We start from the raw sequence: 22,363 nt of genomic DNA on the forward strand, positions 1-22,363 counted from the left end.
GCAAGAAAAACAAAAATAAAAATTCTTACTTAAAAACTTTGTTTACATTTGTGTGTTTATTTGTATTTGCATTATAAAAATTCTAATTTGAATATGTGCATTAAACAAGAATGTGTGAAAACGCAACGGAAATTCTTTAAATTTTCCGTAATATTGCTAAGATTTTATTAAAAACAACGGTAAAGTGCACATTTGTTGTTGGAGCCGTTGGAGCAAGCAAATGCTGTCTTCTGGTTTGTGTGTATGTGACTCTTTGCAAAAGCAAGTTTCAGTGCTTCTAACAAAACAATTTTCCTATGTGTGTGTGTGTGATTATTGCAGCACAGCAAGTCTAGATTTGTGGGCCAACATATCGAATAAGTGTAACAAATACGCCATTGAGTGTTCAAATTAGTTCTAAAAATATCATAAAAAACTGGTATATTTTTATACCACTTCAAGTTGCCAAAATTATTGCAAATATGTTATATATAAAAAAATGAAAAAAAAAAATGATTTCAAATAATTATGAAAATAATCGAATTAACTCTTAAATTTAATTCAGCCGATAAGATTTTTTGTTTTATAAAAACTCCTTTCTCTTTTATAATTAACAAGAGTATACCTTCTGGTAGTAAAATTATGGAATAGTTTATTAATAGTCCTCAAATTTAGATAAGTTAAAATTTTATATTCAGATCAATAATTAGCTCACCTCTAAGGTCTTAAAATTTAATAATAACAATGATAATAAAATTTAAAAAAATGTTAAATATTATAATATATACATTTTGTCAAATAAATATTTGAAATAATCCATTAATATTTAATCATTTTTAATAAAAATCTTAGTGTAAAACTTTATGCTAAAATATTGTTTATATACCTGTTTTTGCTTATTTCATTTGTAATAAATACAAAACTTTTTAGATAAAAGTATTCACTCATTTGAAATATATTCGTTTTTTTAACGAATTTACAAAAAGAATAACAGTTTTACTGTTTCAAGCTTAGGTTTACTTAGACTTAGATACAAATTTCTTTACATTTATTGTAGTATATCTGTAAACAATAAAAAATGCTATGTATATTCGAAGTTATTAAAGTAGCAGATATAAGGATAATATGTATTGAAGCATATAATTATTAGTCTTTCCTGTAAATAGTTTTTTATTTTGTATTTTTTAGTTTGTTCTTAATTTGTTAGAAAATTCAACTTGCAAATTGATTTATGAACATAAACATTTGCTTATTTGACTTTAATGCTCATTAATCTATATCTAATTTTAACTCGCATGTCCAGTTCCTATCTAATTCATCGTAAAATATTTAGTAGAAAGTAGAATTACTTATTCTCCTACTTCTTCATATTCTCTTAAAAGAGTAACGAGAATGGTCTATGTTAATCGTTTTATAATTACAACAGCAATAAATGTGACAATATTTTTCCATAATCATCTTTTTTCCGCATTTTAACACATCTCATATATTTTGCAATAATTATACTGTTCATCTATTTCACTATTAACATCCATAAAGATTCTTTACCTCTTTGAAGTATTTGATTATAAGGATACATGATGGGCTATAGCAACAATAACAATTGTGAGAACAGATGAAATTGAATGACTGAATGACAAATGCATGGAGTAATATAGGATATATAGCGCTAGATTCGTAGAGATTCGGAAAGGAAATAACACTTTCTTGTGAGTGTAAAGATCGAATTATAGAAATGATGTATTTGTATTTCTTGCCTCTTCTTTTAAAATAATTATATACTTATTAAATGATATTTTCTTTATGCTCCAATTGAATCCTGTTTTTTAAATATTTGAAGATATTCTTAATTTACGAATTGAGAATATTTCTTTTAATTTTCATTGTAATTTCGACATTGCCGCGTCCACGTCCACGTCCACTTCCACTTCCACTCTGATTTGATTTGTATTGTTGCAATATTATTAAGAAAAAAAATTAAATTGAAAAAATACAAAAATTAATTTCTATTTTGATTTCACTTAAATTGACTGACCGTCTTGACTTTGGCTTTGGCATCATTCGAAATTTGTTGCACAGAAAAAATAGAAACGAAAAAAGTTTGAAGAAAATTCAAATTCCTTTACAGCTCATGGGCCCGTCTGGGTTCGTATTTTATTTTTTCTTATTTTATTTTGTATCTAATTTTGTGTTTTAAAATAAAAAATTTTAAATTTGCCGCTAATGTGAATTTCTTCTCAGTTTTTTTTTCTATAAGAGTTTATTTGTAAAAAATGTTAAAAACAAAATATGTGAAAAATTTTATTGCCAAATAGACTTAAAGATTTGATCGTGAATTTCGAATTTCGTTGCTTAGAGAGGAAATGCGCTTATTAAGTAATTAAATGATTTCTTAAAGCTAAAAGCTACAAGCTAAATATATATACAATATTTTTTTATATGGTTAAATACTGAAAGAACTGAGAAAATAGTGTCACCTAGTATGAATTTTGGCTACAGAAGTTAGTATGAAACCAATAGTTGCATCCTAAGCAATTAGCTAAATGGTTTTTAAATAAACTTAAATGGAAATAAAAAAGAAAGATATTTATGCATGCATTCATCACAAGAATTTTTGTGAACGTCGCAAATAGTTTTCGGGTCACAAAAATTAAAACTTCCTTCACTTTACTAAAGGCTGAAAGCGTGCAGAGTCACGTACGTTCGAGATTGTACTCTTCATCTGTGCCGTCTGGGCGGCAAGGTTCCGTTGTTTGTCTGTCATTGCAATTGAAAAATCTTCAAAACTTTTGCTTTCGTTATTGGAAAAATGCACATTTCCTCGTCTGCGTGCGGGTGATGTGGATTAACATTTCCATTTCCATTTCCATTTCCATTTACTTTTTTCAGCCAATATTGGTTTAATAATCAAATAAGATTTACGACCATTTAATGCATTAAACGAATTTTTGCATGACGTAGGAGGAAGCCCTTTGTTCTTTTCTACATTCTACTCTCTGTATTCTGCATTTTGCATATAAATCTGCATTTATTTATAAAATGCATATTTAAAATGTAAAAATTTCATACTTGGAATTTATGTGTTATGCCATTTATTGTAGTTCTTGGACAATTATTTTTGTGTTGTCAGATTGTCCGACATGCAGAGGACGTGCCGTTGCAGTCGTAGTCATTTCCGTATTCGTCATTTTTTAATATCTTTTTTGTGAGTTTTTGTTATGTTTATATATTTATTGTTTATATATGTATAATATATTGTATGTATATATACATATACAACTATATAACATGCATATTGTAGGATAGTTCAGAGGATTGTTGTTGTAGTTTGAAAGACTTTTCTGTTCCTTCGCTTACTTTAGAAACGAGATCTGTAAGCGGTAGTGAGTCGTCGATGTTGAAAAGCTTTGCGATATGTATAGTGATTGAATTTTTTAACTTCAGATGCGTCTCCCATAAGTTTCTTATTTCCAAAATGTTTTAAATAATACTCAAGGTTTATGATTAAATACGTATATATATGTTTAATCATCAAGATATATACTTGCACATATTGTAACACAAATGTATAACAGCAGCGATAGCAATATAGATAAAAGTATATTTATATCAAATAGGACACCTTAGAAATTCTTTCGGTTTCCCAGTAAACATTTGTTACATACATATTTACATTATTTTTTTTTGAGGTAGACCACTTTATCTAAGCTTAAGTAGATATTCAAATCTGTTAGTCATTTATTCTATTTTATTAATAATTAATAATTCAATTTTATTAATAATTATCTTTTTGGGAGCTTATAAAAATATTTTTTTTTTCAACTATTTTAGCAATTTTTTAAAAATAGTTTTTAATATTTATTATTCACATTCTTAAACTTTTCTTAAAGTAAAAAGTTCAAACAACTCAAACCATTAAAAGTACATATTTATCTTTATTAAACCGTAACATTTTTGTTTAAATAAATTAAAGATTCGTTAAAACAAAACAAATAAATTTAAAAGTTAAATTACCGCCATTATTTACTGCTAATGGGTTTGTTTCTTTATTAAATATGCAATTTTTTTTTAAATTTAAATCACACGTTATTTTCAGAATTTTGGTAACTTTAATTGATTTTGTACCGCTTAGTATTTTCCAATAGAAGAAATACAAAACGTGTATGCTGGGGTGGGTACTGTCTGTCATAAATAGTTATATTCGAAAAAGTGAGTTGACTATATCTTTACGCAAATTTTAAAAGGTTAATACCTATATTTTGAAGCAGACTGTTCGATATATTTGTTTGGTTGTCGACTTGCTTTTATTGGAAATATATTCATACATAAGTTTAGTAGTGTCCTTGTTACTACTAGTGCCCTCAATGAAATTATAAGTTCTAGTTGGGTCGCTTTGTTGACATCACAAATTGTAGCAACATTGTTAGAGTGATTTTGCCAAGCAACGTAAAAGATATCTTCTAACTGATAAGTATCTTCTTTTGCTATGCTCCGGAGAGATACACAGAGATAATTAATACTTTCTTCTTATCGCAGTAGTCATTAGTATAATACATTTTCTTGAGTAGTGATGATCTATAGAACAGCAACAAATATAAGGCTTGCATGCACAGAAGCGTTTGAGATTTTTTAAGTTCCGATTTGGGAACCAAATAAACCTTGTGTGTCTTTCTTTCATTTACTATAAGTCTATTTCTTTTAGACCAATTGAGTTTTGTTTATGAACATGTCGCTTCTCGACTGGAAAAGATGAGCTTTGAGTTTTATTCCTCCATTCTACCCTTTAGTTACTTTCTTCAGAAACATGTTTTTCACTAAAAATTCACAGACCGTTAAAGAAACACTAATCTGCTACATTCCTAAATATAATTATGAAGTATATCAGATACTTCAGTTGTGAGTTTATTTCGTTAGTTAATATGTTAAATTAACCTTTTTTATAAGTATATTGTGTATTGAGTTACTTAGCTTTGTAGTTTAACCATTTTTATATTCCATTAATTTATTTGAAAATATAGTTTTATAAAATATTATATATTTATAACAACATTAGCTTTAATATTGAATTGCTTAGATATTTAAACATAAAATAATTTTTAACTTTATATTTATTATATTGAAAATAACTTTTTGGGATGCTTTGACCACTCACGTAATTACGTATCTTAGATAATTGTTTAGGTGTTTTGTAACTGTAACGATTTAATGAAAAGATACAAAAACTTCGCATTATTTTCCTAATGATTTTATATGAAATCATAACTAATTTGGTAACCAACAACCGCAAGTGACCCTAATTAAGCGAACTGATCTTAAAGGCTAGCCAAATTATGATATTCCAAAAATTGCCAAAAACTTAATTGAAGTGTTTCAAAAGTAAAAGTGAAAAAAAACGAACGTTCGGTTTTCGGTATGTATCTATTTGAAAGTTGAAAATTGTGTAGTTACTTTGGCAATATGTACTTGCTTAACGTATCATTAGTTTTGGCCATTTAAGCGCGCGTATATGGTATACGTCTAATTAAAATTCCTAATTTCAGATACTTTTTATTATTTTATATTTATTTGTTTTGGCACTGCGGCTGTGGTCTGCTTATTTCTGGCTCCTTCGGTTTAATCTTATCATTTCCGTTTGTTTGTTGGTGTGTTGCTCACAATATCGCAAAAAGGTAATATCAACTAATTTGGCATTGTTTGAATTTTATTATATCACCACACAAATTTGCTTTCTTATCACATGTACTACTATATACACGTTTTAGTTACTTTTTTATAACAATTTTGTTATTGTTGAGTTTTCAACAAAAATTTTATTCATACAATAAATTTTTTTGCGTCCAATCCAAAATAACTTTTACGAAGTTTTTATTAGATTCGCTTTTTTTTGCTGAGATTAGTTTAGTAATCAATTGTTTCGTGTTTTTTTACTGTAGGGACTTGTTTTTCTACTTTTGTTTTTTATCAATTTTTGATTGAACTCTAAAAGTGCGGTAAATTGTTAACACAGATACACACGCATACAATCGAGTAACGTTTGCGTAACCTTGGAGTTACGTTGTGTGGTAGCTCATTGAGAACGTTGAACGTAAACATTGCTAAACTACTTAAGATTTGCACTATCTTCTGGCATTGAGAAGTAGTGACACCCTTAAAAATTATAGTTTATTACTATGAGTGGAACCACTTATGCCAGATGCCCCTTGTAAAGTTTTTTCAGAGCATTTTGAAACTATTGTTTTACTTGACTTTCAATTGAAATTTTTTATATTGATTTGAGCCGAAATACCTTAGAAGAGACCTGCATATCTATACAATACTATAACTTCTAGCAGTAATAATAAGAACACTAAAATATTTGTTGAGCATTTCAGAATTCTTTTGTGAAATGAAAGAAGAAGGTAAAAACTTGTGGCGATGACTAGTATATTCGTTTGATGGTACTCGATCTAGATACGGATCATACTTCTGAACTTTGATATTCTTATATAGAACTGCGTCAACTGAAACAACATACTTATCTCTAAAACTAAGATTCCTCATATTCCCAATATTTCTAACCAATAGATTAGAGTTATAAGATTGAAACAAACCAATACTATGTTTAAAGAGTCTTGTCATAGAACCAAATCGAAATCACAGACGAAATAGGTTCAGATTTATATAAGTTTTGAAAAGATATAGAATTGTAGTTACGATACGCTCCAAGTATTTGCGCATTTATTCATGATAAATAAATGGTTATTAGCTAATAGAGTATTTCTTATGTTCAAGCACTAGTGTATCTTCCTGAGGACAACTGAAGCTAATAAACGGGACTGTTGAGAACCTTAATAGTATGATAATAGCAGCTACAGTCCCGAGAAATTACCAAATCTTTTGTAGGATTATGGTCGAAATCTGAAATGGTTTCCTCATTGCAATAGTTTATGTTTATGTCACTAACTGATACACTGCTTATTGGCATTTATTCTTACTACCCGGCCCATCTATGTTATGCACTGTGATTTGAGGTATCTTACAAAGTTTTGGCTTCTTATTATTCTTACATCTTGTAGTAATAGATCATTTCGGAGTTCAGTTGACAATAGAATTAAATTCCCAAGAACTGCACTTATCGTCATAATTGTTGTACGGTTATACATTTAAATGTATAATCACAATTTCTCTATCGCCGTAATTATCATAAAACATTTTTAATTATATCATTCAATACTTCTAACCACACAAAATTGGCAACATGCTCATTGTCACCTGTATACAATTCATCAAATTGTCATTAAGATAGCGATCAATATTTTATTTATATCTATAATATATATGATATTTTTAATTAGCCTATTTTTATCTCATAAAATTAAATTGATTTGAAGTTGCGCACATTCAGTGTTCCCCATACCCCTCTTCCAACTGGCTACGTGCCTGATCAGTGGTTTTAGTTTATTAGTACATATATACTTAAGCTAATAAATTTGAGTTTTGTTTTGGAAAATCATTTAAAATTTAGAAGGTTTAGTCTAATTTCTAATTATATGATTTATAAGAATTTCTGTTCTATTTCAGCATTTTATATAGATATTTTTTTTATAATTATCAGTATAATATTTTATAATATAGGTATACTATTATAATAATAATATAATATTATTGAAAGTTCAACTGCATTATTTTGGTTAGTAATAATATTGTGTTAGAAAGTAATTTAAGATTGGCCATGAACGTTCATTAGCAATTTGCCTACCAAATAAGTTTTGAATAAAAATATCCAATCAAAAATAATTTTCATACGATGATAGATAAATTTAAGCTAATTGTTTTGAAATAACCACGTGATTCATGGCAGCAAATCGAAAATTAAAATATTGAAACTATTTGTGAAATTTATTTTCCTCTAGTATTAGATAACTTTTCGGTTTTTATTTTTTAAATAAAAAAATTTTGTTTTTTATTAATGTAGACCTATATTTATTTATGACATAAATAATATAAAGTACAGTTAGTCACGTTATATTAAGGAGCATTAAAAGGACCAAAAAATCATATTTCGATTCAGAAAACGCTAACCTTTCAAGATGTCTTTTAAAGAACTTCGAATTTAAGTATTCATCAATGCATTTATATATTGCAAACTATTTGAATATGTATATCGAATAGCGAATGATTTGAATAAGTAGATTATTGAAGTGATTTTGACTCTTTGGTATTTTGCTACATACAATTGTTTATATTGTACATATGGTTGCAATGAGGGTCAGCATTAGTTCTATGGGTTATGGCTTTTGTCTTTCTATTTTTATTAGCATTTATTGCTACTGTTGTATGTATAAACTAATGAACTGCGTTGAATGAGTATCGAATGAGTATATGCTTGCGCCAAAAAGCGAATGTGTAGGGATCTGAGATAAGTGAAAGGAATAATCAATTGGGACATTTGTTCCGAAAAAAGATTCCAAATATTTATTATAGACAAAATAGTCTGAAATCAAGAATATGTTGAAAAATTTTATAGTTCTTATTTATGAAGTAATTAAAAATCATTTTTTATATAATTTATAATTCATAAAAAGTAAAATGAAAAGTATTTTCTAATACTTAAACTAATACTTAAACATTTTCTTTCTCTTTCAGAGTCTTTCAACGTTTTAATTACATTTTAAAAATTTGCGTTAATGTTCATATAAAATTACTATAAACATGGCCAAATTAACATAAAATAACAAATCTTTATAGTTTGAAAAAAAAATAAAGTATATAATCATTCAATCTCTGAAAAAAGTGCCAATAAAATATAAATAAATAAAAAAATAATCGCAGTTAAAAAAAAAGCAGCAATTCTTGAGACCATGCCTTATTGTTCAACTATTTTTGGCTTATCGGGAAAAATTTAAATAGGAGCATATGCTCCTAATATCAAAACTAAATTTCCAAATTAATTAAATATATTTAAATTATGCAATAACTTAAAATCGTGAAAAAAGCAAAAAGTATACAAATTGAAATCAAGACATATACTATAAGAAATTTACTTATGTATTGTAGTAACCAAGATGTAATAACGGGTCCGGTGTATGTTTTATTGTCTCGGAACAGGGTATGTGTAATGAGATACGCATATATCACAGCTAATAATAATGAATCTTAATCAGCATAGTGGTCCAGGCCCACCAGAAACTGTCAATGATAAATTAATCGATATCGATGAAGTCGATTCAGCGGGCCACGTTACAAAAACATTGTTAAAAACAATTCCTACAATACAATCGAATGGTTACGGTGCTGGAAAGACAATAAATACGCCTAATAAATGTGCTTATACATGTGCAAATATAACGACCACTACATTTTCTGGTGCTGTTAATGGTGGTACAATAAATAAAATGGCTAATATAGCGCAATTACCGCCTCCGTCGGTAACGTGTACCATATCGTCAGATCGTTTAGTGACGGGTCCATCGTGTCGTGCGTTAAGAACAGCTGTTTCAGCATTATATTCGGTCGACGATTTTGTTAAGGAGAAAATCGGTTCGGGATTCTTTTCCGAAGTTTATAAGGTAAGATTAAACGTTTTTAATATATGTACATATAGATTATAAATATTGGAATTTTTTTTAAAGTAGAACTGCATATATATTAGTATGATATTAATAAAATTAAGTTTTTTTTTAGTATTTGTATTTCTTTTCGATTTGGGATTAGTAAAAAATAGATTTGATATGAACGTTTGCATGTAGAAAATTGAACTTAATTGAAAATTGAAAAATAATATAAATATGAAGGACTTTAGAGACAAAACTAGAGGGGAAAACTTGCTATTTTTGACTGTTAATATTGGTTTAATCAAAATAATTGCTTAGTACAGATAAAATATTCGTTAAGTTTATTCAGTATTTATTAAGAATTTGATTAATATAAAAACAAAACTTATGATGTAAATCAATAATTAACTTAAAAAAGTTACATTTTCAGTAATGTTATCTATCATTGGATAGATTGAATTGGATTGGATAAAAATAACAATAAAATTGTTATAAGATTTATATCTGTATCTGTAGAAAATCTCCTTATTAACAATTTCAATGCCTAACATAAAACATTTTTGATGTTAAAATTGTTAATATATTAATCTTTGTTAAATTGGTTAAGTGTATTGCATTTAATCAAAATTTTTTTACTTTTAATCTCATGTATATTACATTTCTATTGCTTAAAGTAACTAACTACCTTCAAAAATATCGCAGTGGTTAAAAGATTGTTGGAATTGGAAAAAAATTTTTCCCTTCAACAGTTTTAATTTCAATTTAGTTCAACTTCATTATTTCATTATATGTCACTTTCATTTTCGTTCACAATGAATTTTCTTTCGTTACGTAGTCATGTCGTTTTACTTTACGTATTTAATCACAACAAAGATTAATCAGTCACATTAAATATAACTTCACATAATACGAAACACGCCAGGTCTCAAAATTATATGTAGCCTCCTCATATGTGTAACCATCTCTCATTTCTGCATACAATCGAAGCAACAAATTGGTGCATCGGTCTCTACATCAACAACATTAATAATAACAACAACAACAACAAAAGCAAAAGCAACATCATCAACAACAACAACAACAACTGCAATTGCAATGACAAATGTGTGAACAATGGCTGCATACCAATGTTGGGGTCTGGAATTCGCTGCCTGTGCTCACTCATATACCATTCATGCATTCATTCATGGGTTCGTTCGTTTTGTAAAAGTGAAAATTATCTCAGCACCAGCATTGTATCTCAAACATGGCGAATGAGTTTCAGTTAAATTTAATAAAATATTTGATTTTGTACATATTTTTTCTTCACTTTTCCCAATTTTCATAATGCGGTGAAACCGTGTACAAACTTTAGCTTACAATGGGTTTTTAATTAATGCTTGTTTACTCTTCTTGCATCGAGAAAATTTAAAATAATTTCCATATACTTCTCCCATTTAATAGATTATTGTAAAAGTAAAAGCCTAATAGTTTGAAATGACCAAATTAACAAATTATTCATCAATTCGGTGTCACTTAAATTGCTCATGGGCAGTAATTTCATTGCAAAGTGATAATCTTGATTATGCCCACAAAACAAATTTCGGCATAATTTCTTTTGATTACTAAAACCATCGAGATTTTTTTTGCAAAAATCTCACGTTTAACACATTTCCTCCAATAATTCTATTTAGTTTCTTTCTTAGTTAGCTCCGAGCCTTCTTTTTTTTAGTATTGGCTGTCTTGCCGCTTTGGAGTCTCAAACCCATCAAAGCCATCAAAGCCAAACCATTGCATAAATTGTGACTTAAAGCAATTCTTCAATCGTCAACCAATCACTGATCACTTGGTTGGTGGATTGTATTTCAATATGAAGATTGAGTTTTGTCTTCCACTCTTCTTTCTTCTACTAAAATAGTTTTACTTTCTTTTTTGCTTTCTTATAGAAACCTTTGAAAGCTCCAAATGACACATGTCCAAAACTTTTTATATCCAAGTTTTCTATTATTGTTTATAATTATTTTGTTTAAAATGTTATTTGTTTATTAGTTATTTTATGTGATTTTTTATGAGCTCTCTATGAACCTTAGACTATGAGGCTATAAGTTTTATAAATACTCGTAAACTGTAACGCACCAAAAGCCTGCCGCCATGATATAATTTATTGATTAATATGTGTCTATATATGTATATATATTTTTAATTTATAAAATGCATATTTATGTTATTTATTGACTTTGTTGAAACGAATTGCTCTGATGGTGATTTTATTATGTGCGATCAGGCCATGTGCAACACAAGTGCCTACTTTAAAACGATTGGCGCCAAAAGTTAGTGAAGGGCGTTGGAGAAATGGAAAGTGATATCTTATGTGCACATATAATGTGGTTATTATGTTGTAATATATACAATATTAGTTTTCAGTTAATAACCGTTGCATTTGGTTGGGCAATGCTTTATCATTTATTATTAAAATAATTTTATTTATTTGCATTAAAATAGGAGAGAACTTACATAAGGCATATAATAATATCCCAAATATTCAATGGACTAGTTTTGAAGCAATCTAATTACCTAACATTTTTATTTTTGTACGAGTATGTATTGAAAGTAGAAATGCTGTATCATATTTATTAAAAAACGTTTTTTGTTAAAAATAATTTAAACTACTTCACATAATATTTCATCGAGCTACAAAACCAAAAAAATATTTCGACTCTTCATTTAACATAATTCTATATAAATTGTCATAATTAGAGCCATCGGCTTAAGCACAAGTGCTTAAGATTTAAGAAAAACAAAATAAAATAAAAATTAAATAAATATTTTGTAACAACGTCATATTCTGATAGCTGCACAGCTTAATGTGTGATGTAGATTGATCATATATCATGGTGGCATATATCTGTCTTTTGTAGAGGACCTTATCACTGATCACTGATACGGCATACAAACTTTTCGCAGTATTTTTTAAGTTACGTAGTAGATTTTTATTTTATATTGTTAAAGTCTATTACTCTGTAGATACTGTACTTGAGGTGCCGTGATAATAGTCGCGTAGCAAAAAAGTTGTTATGTGCATAGAAGGTTTTATTAGCATCGATCCCTAATTTCGTTATTACTATTTATCAGTACCCAAAGATGTTTAAATATTTCCACTTCTTCACATACGTAGCTGCCTGCTTTGATATTTTCTGGTTTCTGTCTATTATTTTTTGATATACATATCAAGAGATGGGTCTGTCTATTTCTAGACAAGAGATGGGTCTGAAAATATATAAAATGGGCGAAATAACAGCAACATCCATAACAAGCACAAAATCATATTTATATATTCAAATTTTAACTCTAATTTCTTAGAGCATTGCTTCGCAGGTTGCATATCACAGCTATGTTTCCACTAGGACACGGCAGCGCAAACTAGATGCCATCACGGTGTCCAAAACAGATGCGAACACGGGCCAATACAAATCACTGTATAGATTGGGGGGCCGCAGAAATAAATACATACGTTATTAGTTTTTTTCGACAAAAATAAAAATAATGTTATAATGTTAGATTTAGTTTTATTAATTTATGAATTTAAATTCATTTATTTAAATGTATCAAATTGATTTTAAATGTATCACTATAGGAAACTATGCGAAATCTAATAGCAAATAGTATTTCAAAAACAAATACTATAAGTGATTTAAAAATTGTGTCAAGTTGAAAACACGGAATCGTAAAATTGGAATTATTAAATTGATTAAGGATATAATTACACTAGTTAGATATAACATTTAGAATTAAATTTTAAAATAATGTAATACCGTCATTTAAATTTTATATAACAATATAATTTTAATCAGCTATAAAGGTTAGTTTTATATATCATTAGATGTATGAGCGTCTCTCAACGGGGTTGATCATAAATTTGTGTTCGTATATCGATTTTAGAATGGTGTTTTATTTAAATAACATACTTTTAGTTCTAATTTTATTTTTCCATCTAGAAATGTGATTTGTGCGTTTATAATAAATAATTGTTTCATTCAAAAAACGTGTAATCTATAAAATCTTTTGCATTTGGCAAAGTGAGAGCATTATAACTGATATTACACCTTTTCTATTAAATATTTTATTATGCAGTTCCTTTTCCAATTGTATAATTGCATCATTCTCATAAAATAAGGCACTGGTAATTGATGAGCTCAATTGAGAGTTAAGTGTAGACTGACACATGGACTGATAGAGAACAGATATTGTAGTTGCAGCCATTAAATAGATAAAAAATTCAAGTGTACACGTAGACGTGCCAACATCAGCATCAACATTATCATCCTCATCGTCATTATTAACATCAATCTTTCTGTACTCATACAAAGGAATGTAGAATTTTATTGCAAAACGTGCGCATATTGACACTGAAATTGAAAAGATTGAAAACCTAAAACTCAGTCAATTCACAATGGCATAGTACGGAAATTTTTAGTTATGTTGTGATAAATGCACATGCACTTTACGATGCCATAAACTGTGTTTGGTACTCCTCCACTTTGTGGCTGTGGTTGAGGAATTGTCTATTCTATTTTTCAATGCATTCGAGAATGGCTTTCATAGAGATTTTTAAATAAAATAAAATTTCAAATTGAAATGTGGCTGAAAGATTTTCACTTTATTCTGGTTGTTGATGCAATTGCTTTTGCTGCAATTCCTGTTGCTGTTGCTGGGCAGCTGCGCACTGTTGCAGCTTAACAACCCATTGAGTGCAAAGTTCACATATGGAACGGCAATTATGTAAAACTCTGGTTTTTCAATGCAAAGTGGAATGAGAAAGAAATTTCAAATTGGTTTTGACTTTAACAATGCAAAGAGCATAAAAAGATTTAATATGAAAATATTTTGCCGTTTTTAAATTTGTTTTGTATGTACAATTTAAAGCGGAAGCAAATTATTAATTAATTTGTGTGTAACCGCGCAACGATTTAAAATGCCTACATAAATATGTAAATATGTAAATAATTATATTTGTGCGCCTGGACACGCACCCCTTTTAGCTCGTTCGCTTCGTATGCTTTTGATTAAGATACTTTTGACACGCAATTAATTGCAGGCGGCTGGCTACATTCATATTGTCTGTCGGTAGAGACAGACAATATCTTCTTAACACTGACAGTGAAACTCTGATGGCAGAAGATCGGTTACATATTGCACTTGTTTCGATAGTCGTGTTATGTATGCGTGTGCCCTAAGAACTCTGCTTAATTTTTTTAATTTTAAAGATTTTAATATTCTAAAAATATTGACGTTAATCTGATCAAAACAATACAATTAACAGTAACGCATTTTGAATAAATAAAATTTGTCTTCATATAAAATATATGTCATTGCCATAGGATTCATTTGCTTGTAATTTTGGAGTAATTATTCCACTAATAATGCCACTAATAATTTCCTTACCAAAAGACGTGCAGAAAAGTATTATTAAAACTGACATTTGACAATGAGTTGTAACTTAACTACAAGAATTTTTTTTATTGTTTTTATTTATTTTTTTTTTGCCGTCAAACCGGAATGATGTATTACTCCCCCCGGGATCGCTTTCGCATTACTTCAGGGAGGATCCCTTATAAGTTGGCCATCCATGCCATAACTTTTCGTAAAACCTGCGACCAGACTTTCACTCTTGATCCTAATTAGAATGTCATCAGATTGCTCTTCGTTTTAGATTGGTTTGTGTCTAAATCTTTGTTTTTTTCCCATTGTACCTGAACTACAGGATATAAATAAAGAGTTGTTAATATTGTTTGTTATAATAAATAGTTATCCTATTTAGCAAATTTTCTCTTATTAGTTGTTATGAAACCTGTGCAATAATTCAACTGAAGTAGCAATAAAACTATATTTGTGGTGTAACATCGAGTTAAAAAGAACAGAATCCTTAATAAAAAACAAAAGAATTACTTCAAAACCTTATAATAATGAAATTGAAACAATTAATTATCAATTGTCTTCTTTCAAAACAGGTGAATATAGTATTATGAAAAATGCAATATTATTTCTTTATCTTTTTCAAAATGAACATAAATATGTAATAAGTTATAGAAGCGGGTTTTTCTAATAAACAATATTCATTGATTCACAAATCCATGAAATTCATGAATTCATAAAATTAAATTTATGTTAATTCCTAACAATATTTCTACATCGAATTTTTCACATTTAACATTGTAGCTAATAAAACATCAAAATCATAACCTTTATCATTATTCTGATCTATTCTGCACTGGCACTAAAACTCAACATTAACAGCACTGTAATAGATACAGATAATCTGGGAGTGTTGCATTTTATCTGGAATATTTATTCGTGAGAACGTTAACATTTTATTTTGATATAGTTTTGTTTTTCTGTTTTTCTGTTGAAGATTTTTTATAATTTATGTGTGGATTTTTTCATTCACATATTTCTTATTCATTCATTTTAGAATTTATTTAGACTGATACATTATTTAAATTCACATTCATCACAAACTTATAGTTGTAGATACGTATTTATTTTATTTTAAATTTATATAAAAATATTAAATTATGCATTCTTGAAATCTCAAGTAAGTTGACTGACTTGAAGTGAAAAGTGAGAATAAAGCAAGTATTTAAATATAAGCTAACTAGATAGAGGTAACAGCTTATTTTAATTATGTCACGCAAAGAAACTGAAACAGTATTTTGTTTTTTAACTCTTCGTTTATTCAAGATTAAATTGATAAGCTTATAAATATATAATTCACATATTAACATTTTAAATTCTTCTACATAGAAATTTAAAAGAAAAGCACTCACTTATTATTTAACTAGTAATTGTGTAGATCTTACCAAAAGATCCTTGGACTTGAGATAACACTTTTTGATTTCAGACTGTATTAATGTCAACATTAATATATGCAAAAACATAAGAACGACTTTTACTAACTTCCAAGACCGTTCGTCTTTATGCAATAAAATCAATGTACCTATACCTCTTATCACTCTCGTTCTGCGTTAATATCACCAAAGTAAATACTTAATTTTTATTTTTAACAAGAATTAAAAAATTGTTACCAATTAGCCTGAAAAATTAGTTACAAAATGATTAATTTTTAAAGTTAACACTGAAATTTTTAATCACTCTTAATATTCGCGGACCCAACTCTATGAGATTGAAAAGAAAGCATTTAAATACTGAAAAGACGTTATTGAATTATGGGCTTAAGCATTATGTACGTCTTTTTATGAGTGATATATGATATATATAATCTTGTCAAAATTCAGTTTCAAAAATTTTATTGTTTTCAATATAAAAACTTTATTACTTAATTTCGGTTAATCTATAATCAAATGATAATCAGCTACTCTTAAAATATCCGATTTTTAAAATATACTTTAAATATTTTGTTACCTCAGAGACTAAAAGGATTTTTTCAATTTAAAACACGCTGGCTGAATTGATTCTTCAACTCTCTAATGCTTTTCCAAATGTACTCTTTCCACTGAGCAGAGAGGATATCATAATTCTTATCGAGTTTCTGCAAGGGCTTCGCTGGCTGACATGTCATCTTAACAGAATAGTGTTTCAGAGACTAGTAATTATTAAATTACAAACATATTCTCTAAGATTGCCGTAAATTGAGCAGTAGCAGGCAGACCTATCTATCTTTGCGATAGATACAAAACGGTGAAAAACCTAATGATCGGTTAAAACAACATATATTTATATTATTATATTATATATTATTTTCCATATATTCTTCACTTCATTTTTACCATTTTTTTGGTATGCCGAAATATTTCTTAGTTAATATTTTAAATTATTATTTCTTAAATATTGTTATCTTATTTCTTACTTTAACAACATTTCTAATTCACTCCAATCCAATTTTATGAAATTTGATGGTAATGAAATCCTGATTGAACTCTGCATTTGCAATGATCCAATACAATAGTATTGTCTATGCTCTTCTCTCTAGAATATATCAACAGTTGTAATTATAAGTTTACAGTATCTTTGCCTTGTAATACAGTTGCAGTTTTCTTAAAGTTATCTTCGGCTCATGCGAATTATTTGAAGCAGATTCTTTTCATGTCAAAACTTCGTAATTAGAGCATAACAAAAATTTGAAAAGCATACAATAAGCCACGATTGATGGGTGGAGAAACAGAAAAAAGAGTTAAAACGAAGTAATTCATAAATAAAATATGAACTCGACGTGATACCAAAAGGTTTATTGCACTTAAAGCGGTAAAATTCTCTCCGGAGCTGAAGAATTCTTCACGATAGTGAAAAGGTCTTAACGTTATTTAATATCTCAGAAATATTTTTATATCTTAAATTAACAATTCGTACGCTAGTTTATTTCTATTTTATCTACAGACGCCACCTGAGAAAGTTGCTCTTCTTGATTTTTATTTCGACTTAAGTTTCTGCCAATAATAAAACAACGGTTTTCTTCACAGTTTTGCTTTTTTTCTGAATAAAATTTTAATTTAATTTATGCTGCATATTAGTAAAGTTAAGTAAAGTTAAGCCTAACGCAGTGAGTCGGTATGCTGGCTGAAGTCATTGGAAAATACTCGTATTTGTTTTGTACTGAGACTACGTCGTGTGCTGTGCTCTAAGACTCTGAGACTCTCAGACAATAGAAAGCGGCGTGCATCTGTTCGGTGTTCGGTGTATTATATTTACAATTTATCTAGATACAAGTATTATGTTCGTTTATATCACGCCATAGTAGAGCTATGGCTTATGGATTTATGTGCTTACGCTGTTGCAATGCTCAAATATCAGTTCATGCATACGTACTTTAAGTTAATGATGAAGAAGAAAAAGAAGAAAATATTGTTGCATTGCTGCACTGATGCTTTGATGCTTTGATGTTGCATGTTGCTGTTATGTGTGCAACTGTTGAGTTTTAACAGCGCGCGACTGCGCTCTGAAACCTATCATTTTACATAATAAATTCTCCGTTAAGAGGAACAAATCACTATATTTTGATACACTTGAGGCAATTCTCTGTTTTGTGCTTTAAATGTAATACTCGAATTTTTAACCAATTTTATGTCTATATTTGTTGGCTTAGCTTGGCATGTAACAGCATCGATCGACTGCATCTAAGAGTCGAAGAAGTATAAAGTATGAAGTAACCAAGTATTGCTTGATTGTATGCAATTTGAGCATTAAAATTTGTTTGTTTGTAGTTTTAATTTTTATTAAAGTTTCATTGATTTTACATCGTGACTGTTGGTGTTGGCGCTGCTATTGAATTTTCTTTTTAAAACTCAATATTGTTAATAAATGGGCGTTTACAGTTTATTTGACCTAGACTTTGGCTGAATTACAACTGAATGTGCAACAGATCAGATTCAAAAGCAGCTTGTATGGGTTTTATAGTTGAATACATAATTTTAATATAAACTTATTTTTGTGTTAAATTATTTTTATGTTAAATTATATGAATTTTATGTAGCTCTCAATATAGTTGCTTGAGATCATTAATCTCTATGTTGATAGTGATAGAGATGCAGATGTAGATGCAATGCATATTTTATCCTGCTGCTATTGTGGTTGTCTGTTTCCACTTAAGTTCGTCAAGTAGCTGTCAGTCATTTTAACACGGATTGTCTGTGATAAATGGAAATGACATTTTTCTGTTCGCATTAAATTCAAGTTTTAAGATTCACGTACAATTTAACCGTATTCTTGTAGATACTATAGATACCAACTTTTATCTGCGCATACTCGTATGCACTAAACTTCTTCATGTTATTAATTTTCCTTCCAATTGCTGTCATTATATGCCATACTTGTGTCTCTTTTGACATTTTGTATTTTTAAACTGTGATGTGTGGTTGTGGTGTAAATTAATATAAATGATGCCTAATGTAAGAACTTATGTTGCCTAGAAGTGCTATATTACTCGTACCATATTATTAGTGAACTCAAGTTTTAAGTTTCTCAGTTCAATTACCGTTTAAATATATAATTTATTTTAATTTAATGGCAGAGCAAATATTCTTACTAAGTTTGGTAGGTAAACCCTTTAGATTTTAATTAATAGGAAACACATTTGTCTGAATTAAAGGATGAAAGAAAATGAAATAATTAAGTAAAGGATATCATAATTAGGAGGTACTGTTACTGGCAGTTAAATGTTAAAGTACTTATAACTCATACTGTTTTGTTAGCATAGAGATACCATCATAAAGGATTGAAATGGCTTCTGTCAGGGCTTTACTGGCTGATATGTCATCTTAACAGAATGGCCTTTCAGAGACTAATATTTATTAAATAGATTCTAAAATTACAAACACATTCTCTATTAAAAATTATAATTGTGTCGTTACTGTTTAATCAAAGCTTGAGTTTCTGTCAGGGCTTTACTGGCTGACATGTCATCTTAACATGCTTGAGTTTCGTTACTGTTTAATCAAAGCTAGACATGAATCCATTTTTTTGGGAAGTAGTATGATATGATCTTTAAACTTAGTGTTTCCTTCGTTTTGGTATTTTGAACATAATTATAAAATCGAGATTATGTTCTTCCAAATTTATATAAAACCAGAGGTCGCTCATTTACATAAAATCATTTCGTACACGTACTACACAATTGTTATTGATATAAATTTGTTGTAATATAGTAAATTATTTTGAATTTTAAACGAATGTCATTCCATATAGCAAGACAAAGACGGTATTTTGTAAATATATTTGTAATGTTTAACAATTTTTATAATACGATTAGATTTTTTTTGGCTTAGTTGATCAATTTACGAATCGGAGCCATATTGTGCCTGTTCTATAGTTATCTAAAGTCGACTGCAATCGATAAAAAGCTATTATTTGATTAAATACCAATTAAATATCAATTCATTAGTACTTTGATAATCAGATATGATTTTGTTTCCACTAAATTTATCTTGTTACTTCGAGAACAGTAATTTTAAACAGTGGAGTCGATAAGATCAATTTCTTAAAGGGCAATAGGTGAAGATTGTGTTTATATAGACAAGGAAATATTGTATCTTAGTGTTTTATATTAATTGTTTACAGTTTTTAATTAAAACTGGTTTAATAATCACCTCAAGTGATAATCTAAGAGTGAAAATTGTATCTGTTAACATTTGAGACTATATTAAAGTACATTGCATAATGTGTATTAATATACGAATATGTTGTCTTAATTTAAAATTATGTATTTTTTTTCGTCTCTCTTCGTAAGCTTTAATTACTCCATCAATCCATTTATTCCTGACATAAGTACGTATATTCCATAATTAATTATCTCTCATGTAGCAAAGCAAATTGCTTCATAAATTTGTCCTCCTTATAAAGTACCCGGTACATACGCATATTATATTCTTGATTTTTTTTTATTTTTTTATTTTTATATATGTATTTCCTTTTTTCATTATATATGCTATAAAATGTTTTCATTGTTTACTTTTATTATTATGAAATATGTATAGTAATAATTTATTTTTACACGCAAATAATGGCATAAATTGTTGACGGTCTTTGTCAATAAAAAGCCTGCAAACTAACAAATATTAAACTCATGAATGATAATATTCCAAGTTATTTAGTCAAGTGTAGATATATTTTATTTGCAGGAAAATATCATTATTTTTATAAATTTATTTGCTTTTTTATTGATAAAATTCTCCCTTCTCGCCTTTGTTGTTGAGTCAAAACGAAAGATTTTGTATAAATAATGAATTATTGCCTAATGCTAGACTTGTTGGTAAAATTATAAATATTCAAATAGCTTTTATCTTGCGCTTTAAAAACTGTTTAAGGAAATGTAATTTATGAAAGAATTTTTAATTACTTTTGGTAAGAAGATAAAAGCATTTACTAATACTTGTTTTAATTAAAAAAGACAACTTTTGAAATCAATATCTACTATACATAAAGTTACTGATTTCCAAGTTTGTATCTTATTCTCAAACTACTTTTGTTTAACACATTTTTGTTCTAACGAAATATCTATACTTTAAATATCTTCTTATTGCAGTTGTTGCTTGATTTTTCTTATACATAATAGATACTTATTTCAATTCAAATTTCAAAGATAGAAATCTGGAAATTTTATAAAATATGTATCTGCGTTTTTTCAACTTTTGTTTACAGTTAATTTTACTATGATTTGGCATTTATTAGCAATTCAATTATGTAGGTTAATTATTAATATTTCTTATTTTTTTCAATGCCAATTTTTTTTCTTTTTATTTTTAATAAATCTTCTCTTAATTTGTTTACAATTTTTTTACCAATTTAAGGTTAAATTATCACGTGAATTGTTTTAATTGTTGTCATTTCTCACATCTATTTTAGATATATTTTGTATAATTTTTAATGAGTTTGTTTACGAACAAATAAATCCAAAATGGTAAATAATATCAATAAACAGAAACCGAACACTCAGAAGAAACCAATAAATCAATTTTAACACCCACACAACCGAGTGAGTCCAAACTAGCCAAGTCACACTTATGTCAAAATAAATATCTACAGAAACTGCTACCAAATATTGTAAATAAAATATTTGCATAAATATTTTAAATATTTGTGCGATATCAATAAATGTACAGGTTAAGTCAGCTATTTAATAGACGCATACTCAATAACTTCGGATTTAAAAATGTTTGTTTTTGCTCCATTAATTTGCATACTGTTATTTGAGGTTGATTTTTTTATCTCAATAAACTTTTGATAAAAAATAAATTTTTTAATTAAGTTTCTTGGCGCGTGTTTAGTATGTGATTTATACTCGCATATAATTTTTCTATTATATCACAAATTGTATCTACTTTTAAATATTATTTTTTATTGTGCACTTTGTAGGTGACCAGGTC

The 22,363-nt window shown here is 28.1% G+C and overlaps 1 protein-coding gene across 1 annotated transcript in view; it reads left to right on the plus strand.

Moving 5' to 3' along the window:
- The first annotated feature begins 8,711 nt into the window (after nt 1-8,711).
- LOC119676845 (LIM domain kinase 1-like) overlaps nt 8,712-22,363 on the plus strand; it is a 118,038-nt gene continuing 104,386 nt past the window's right edge. The window contains exons 1-2 of the mRNA XM_038088103.1: nt 8,712-9,067; nt 9,123-9,527. Coding sequence (XP_037944031.1) covers nt 9,005-9,067; nt 9,123-9,527 — 468 coding nt within the window. The 5' untranslated portion in view covers nt 8,712-9,004. The remainder of the gene's footprint in view (nt 9,068-9,122; nt 9,528-22,363) is intronic.

Source organism: Teleopsis dalmanni, chromosome 2 (genome assembly GCF_002237135.1).
Source record: "Teleopsis dalmanni isolate 2A chromosome 2, ASM223713v2, whole genome shotgun sequence".
In the NCBI taxonomy this organism is placed as follows: Eukaryota; Metazoa; Arthropoda; class Insecta; order Diptera; family Diopsidae; genus Teleopsis; species Teleopsis dalmanni.